The 5,451-nt window shown below is 51.7% G+C and overlaps 1 protein-coding gene across 1 annotated transcript in view; it reads right to left on the bottom strand.

The window, feature by feature from the left end:
* The window catches only part of LOC107298984 (1-phosphatidylinositol 4,5-bisphosphate phosphodiesterase gamma-1-like), a gene marked incomplete at its 5' end in the record, with an annotated part of 60,621 nt that overhangs the window by 33,564 nt on the left and 21,606 nt on the right, over positions 1 to 5,451 (bottom strand). Inside the window, 2 exons of the mRNA XM_015828342.1 lie at positions 2,694 to 2,814; positions 4,604 to 4,689. Coding sequence (XP_015683828.1) covers positions 2,694 to 2,814; positions 4,604 to 4,689 — 207 coding nt within the window. The remainder of the gene's footprint in view (positions 1 to 2,693; positions 2,815 to 4,603; positions 4,690 to 5,451) is intronic.

The raw sequence follows: 5,451 nt of genomic DNA, 5'->3' as shown, positions 1-5,451 counted from the left end.
TCCTCCTCCTCCTCCTCCTCTTTCTCCTCTTTCTCCTCCTCCTCTTCTCCTCTAACCCTCCTCAAACCCAAGGATCCAAGGAACTCTTACGTGTTATGTGAAGATGAGATCCAGTACTGGGACAGGGGGAAATTCATTTCTTCAGGGACCACTTGCTCACCCTTGGAATCCATCAGCATGTTTTCTTTGGAGAACAAGAACATCAGGAACTGTGCAAAGATGAGGGAGAGAAAGACTATTATAGAGTAACAGAGATGGAAGGAGCTTTGGAGATCTTCTAGTCCAACCCCCTGGTCAAGGAAGAGATGCTATACCATCCCAGACAAATGGCTGTCCCATCTCTTCTTAAAAGCCTCCAGTGATGGAGCACCCACAACCTCTGGAGGCAGGTCGTTCCACTGATTAATTGTTTTATCTATCAGAACTATTACTTCTAGACTGCTTCTCTCCTTGGTTAGTTTCCATCCGTTGCTTCTTTGTTGCTCTTCTCTGCACTCTTTCTAGAGTCTCAACATCTTTTTTACATCTTGGTGACCAAAACTGGATGCCGTATTCCAAGTGTGGCCTTACCAAGGCCTTGTAAAATGATTTTAACACTTCACGTGATCTTGATTCTCTCCCTCTGTTAATGCAGCCTAGCACTGTGTTGGCCTTTTTGGCAGCTGCAGCACACGGCTGGCTCCTATTTAATGGATTGTCCACTAGGACTCCGAGATCCCTCTCGCAGTTTGGCTAGGGAATTCTGGGAGTTGAAGTCCACCCATCTTAAAGTTCCTGAGGTTGAGAGATGCCGGTCTAACTACATCTCAAGAGGTTTTCTGAGCCCAAACAAGACATCCCACAAAGAGACAGACACTCACTTCATCCAGCTGGAAGACGGGCTCTGTCGTGTCGGCAGAACGATCCTGCAAGTAGCTGCACATGCACCGGCGAACTTTGGCAAGGTCGCTCGCCCAGGATTCCTGCAGAGAAAAGGAAGAAGGCAGAGTTACTAGCAAGCTGCGCAGCCAGGGAGCCGGGTTTGAACCGAGAGGGAAGGGGCATCCTCAGGCAAGGTCAAAAAAAGTCAGGATGGCGTCTACGATCAAAGTCCCGCCACTTTGATAGGCGCTGCACGGGTTTTATCAAGATCGATGCCCCGTTGGAGGACTTGGAAGACCAGGTTAGAGAGAGAACCTATGTCATGGTTCTGACAGATGAAACTCTTCAAAGAACTTCGAAAAAACTGAATTCCCCTCCCCTGAGCACATAGTATCAAAGCACAATTNACGAGTCATGAGGGGGCCCTAGTGCCCCCATGCTGGCTCAGGAATTCTGGGAGTTGAAGTCCACGAGTCATGAAGGGGCCATAGTTCTCCCATGCTGGCTCAAGAATTCTGGGAGTTGAAGTCCTGAAGTCATGAAGGGGCCATAGTTCCCCCACGCTGGCTCAGGAATTCTGGGAGTTGAAGTCCACAAGTCATGAGGGGGCCACAGTTCCCCCATGCTGGCTGAGGAATTCTGGGAGTTGAAGTCCACGAGTCATGAGGGGGCCATAGTTCCCCCACGCTGGCTCAGGAATTCTGGGAGTTGAAGTCCACGAGTCATGAAGGGACCATAGTTCCCCCACGCTGGCTCAGGAATTCTGGGAGTTGAAGTCCACGAGTCATGAGGGGGCCATAGTTCCCTCACGCTGGCTCAGGAATTCTGGGAGTTGAAGTCCACGAGTCATGAAGGGGCCATAGTTTCCCATGCTGGCTGAGGAATTCTGGGAGTTGAAGTCCACAAGTCATAAAAGAGCCAAGGTTGACCTACTCCTGTTCTAGGGCGACACCCAAGGACGCGTCGTTCTGCAGAGCAAAACTCAGAACGGCCAAGCAGTCTGGACCGGGATGGTCTGAGGCAGGACTTCCTGAGGACAGGAAGTCGGCTCCACAAAGGGATGGGACCAGAGCTACCAACTTCCTGGGCTTTCTGAGTGGGCTTGGGAGCAAAGGACGGGAGCCTCTTCCTGGCTGCTCCGTTCCATCAAGCAAAACATGCTTTCCGGTTTCTGGAACGTTCTTCTCATCCTGGGGACCAATTTGGACAGAGCCACTGAAAGCCTCCTGTGAGATTCGTTCTTACCATCAGGGATTCCACTCTCCGATAAAGGAGAACGTGAAGAAGGAAGAGGAAGGAGGAGGGAGGAGAGGGGATGGGAGGAGGAGGGGGGGGAGGAGGAAGGGAGATAAATAAGAGGAGGAGGAGGAGGAGAAGAAGGAGGAGAACGGAAAAAAGGGGAGAAGGGAAGGAGGAGGAGAAATAAGAGTTGGAGGAGAAGGAGAAGGAAGAAAAATAAGAGAAAGAGAAGGAGAAGAGGAGGAGGAGAAGGAGGAAAAATAAGAGAAGGAGGAGAGAAGGGAAGGAGGAGAAGGAGAAGGAGGAGGAGGAGGAGGAGGAGAAGGAGGAGAAGAAGAAGAAGAAGAAGAAGAAGAAGAAGAAGAAGAAGAAGAAGAAGAAGAAGAAGAAGAAGAAGAAGAAGAAGAAGAAGAAGAAGAAGAAGAAGAGGAGGAAGAAGAAATGACTAGAGAACAGCAGCAGTGATAGAAAGGAGTGGGGTTTGTAGGAAAGAGGAGGAGGAGGAGAAGGAGAAGGAGGAGGAGGAGGAGGAAGCCCAAGAGAGGGAGGAAAAAGCAGGCCACAAGACCTATAAAGCAGCAACCCCGGCTTACTCGGAGGTGGTGAACGCGTGCTCCTTGATGGTGTGCAACACATCGAGGAACTTGATTTTGGAGGTCAGCGTGTGGCCGTGGTAGATGATGGGCAGGTCATCGGGGCCATCCCAACAGTCCACTGGGGCAGAGAAGATCACAGCTTGGATTAATTTCTCAAAATGACCATCACAACTTTTAAACCATCCCACGAACCGGGCCTTCTCAACTGGGCACCTTCTGGGCGTGTTGAGATTCAAGTGCCCGTAAATTCCCAGTCCGTTGTGTTGTGTGTGTGAGAGTGTTGTGTTTGTGTGTGTGTGAGGGGGTATGCATTTCTCCCCCCCGAGAATGACAAGCGTTGCCCGCTTTTTGAAGGTGCCCAGTTGAAAAGGAAAAACACGCTTCTGGCCCTCCATCAAACGTCCACAAATGCAATTAATCGATTAATCGTCTCCATCTCCCGCCGTTACATCTAATCAAGGCTTCTCTGCAAAGATACACAAATTGTGTTCCCTTTTGGCAACCGTCACAGACACATTCAACGGTGACACACCGGTTTTTAACAAGGGCTGTCCAGATAGGATGGCCTTCCAGCATCTGCAGGACCAGTGACCTTGCCCTTTGCGATGCCGAGAAGGGGGAAGTGGTGGCGTTTTTTTTGTCCTTCCAAACGTACAAAATCGCTAGGCGTGTCAGGTTTGAAGCGTAATGGTGCCGTTGCGACAATTATTGCTTCCCAGCTTGCCAACGAACTCGGAGCAGGGGAGGAGAATGGAATGCAGGCTCTAAAGATCAAGAAGCCGGACCATGAGAATCAAGGACGGTTCAGCAGATGTCTGGCCAGCCTCGGAGACCCTTTCTCATAACAATATTTTGGCATCTAATTGGACAGCGTGACCTGATCCAGTGGGGAGGGGAAGTTCTGTACTTTTACTATAAGGGGTTTGGGCTGGGGGTGGGTTACCAGAGCTGGTTTTACATTTGTTCGTGCCAGAATGATGTACTCAATAAAGTTTTGCATTAAGACAGTGATGGCGAACCTTTTAGAGACCGAGTGCCCAAACTACAACCCAAAACCCACTTATTTATCGCCGGGTGCCAGGTGGGGCTGTGGTGGTCATGGCAGACTGGGTGAGTGTGGCCAAGGTGGGCATGGTCACCTCGATGTTGCTCATGGGGAGGGACGCCTGTGGGGGCCAGGCAGGGTTGGGGGAGATCCAGGGGGTCTCTGGCAGGTGGGGTGGTGGGCAGGAGGCTCGTCCTGCGGGGTGAGGCGAGGCAAGGAGAGGCAGGGCGGGGGTACCATTGCCACGGGGCAAGGAGAGGCAGGGGCCGGGGCGGCTGCTGCCTGACACCATCGGCCCCCACACACAGAGGCCAATGTGCGCATGGGGGCCGACAGTGTCCGTCAGCAGCCACAGCCTGCCGGCCCCTCGACCTGCGCACTCTGGGGCTCCGCAGCCCGCCGCCAGCAATTCAGAGAAGCCGCCTCTGAGCTGAACGGTCAGCCAACAGCTGAGGAGGCGATGCAGTGGGTTGTGCCCGAGAAAAGGAGAGCATGCGAGGCCAGGAGGGATGGGGGGAGGGAAACCAGCTGTGCTGGGATGCATCTGGCCACATGGGACCTCGGCAAGTTAGCGGGCAGCTAGTTGAAGAGGGACGGTTGCCATCTCAGGGGCATGGCGCGCGTGCCCACAGAGAGGGCTCTGAGTGCCGCCTCTAGCACTCATGCCGTAGGTTTGCCACTACTGCCTTAAGAGATTGGAACGTCTTGCTTGCTTGGGTTCGTCCGTCGGAGCCTGGACAACGTGGTGAAAAGACCACAGATGGTTCTCAGAAATATCCTCGGTGCCGAATGAGCACAGACAATGATGTGGCCCTTAACCAAGGCTTGTTAATAGGCTCAAGAACGGTGGGCGTCAGCTTACATTCAATGCATCGGCAGCCCATCCGAAGGCAGCGGGCGTAGGCTTCCAGGGAGGACTCGCTGGAGAACTGGTCCCCGGTGAGATACCTGCAGGGAGGGAGGAGAAGCAACTTGGGTGAGACTCCTGCAAAGGTCCGTCTTGGGGACAGGGGTGTGGGGAGAATTGGGGAATGCAATTGGACAGAGGCCCCCCAAGTCCACAATCTCTCAAAGACTTATTTTCTTTACGGATTAGGTGAATTTACAGGAGAGGTCCTTGATGCTCTCTTGCGCTTGGTGGTTTTCTGGCAGACGTTTCATGACCCAACTTGGTAATGTCATCAGTGCAATAGCATCAGCGCTGATGACGTTCCCTAATTGGGTCATGAAACGTCTGCAAGAAAACAGCCAACCTCAGAGAGTATCAAGGATCCCACAATCTTCCTCCTCCTCCTCCTCCTCCTCCTCTTCTTCTTCTTCCTCTCCTCAAACCCCCCTCCCTTCTAGCACTGAGAATATTCCCTAGTTCCGTCATGAAACGTGTGCAAGAAAACAACCATGTTTAGAGAGTATCCAGGATCATCATCATCATCATCATCATCATCATCTTCTTCTTCTTCTTCTTCTTCTTCTTCTTCTTGTTCTTCTTGTTCTTCTTCTTCTTCTTCTTCTTCTTCTTCTTTCTTCTTCTCCTCCTCCTCCTCCTCCTCCTCCTCCTCTTCCTCTCCTCTAACCCTCCTCAAACCCAAGGATCCAAGGAACTCTTACGTGTTATGCTTCTTCTTCTTCTTCTTCTTCTTCTTCTTCTTCTTCTTCTTCTTCTTCTTCTTCTTCTTCTTCTTCTTCTTCTTCTTCTTCTTCTTCTTCTTC

This window comes from Protobothrops mucrosquamatus, unplaced genomic scaffold (assembly GCF_001527695.2).
Source record: "Protobothrops mucrosquamatus isolate PMUCROS unplaced genomic scaffold, P.Mucros_1.0 scaffold4411, whole genome shotgun sequence".
In the NCBI taxonomy this organism is placed as follows: Eukaryota; Metazoa; Chordata; class Lepidosauria; order Squamata; family Viperidae; genus Protobothrops; species Protobothrops mucrosquamatus.
The sequence above is the reverse complement of the archived record's forward strand: the minus strand, read 5'-3'. Positions and strand labels throughout refer to the sequence as shown.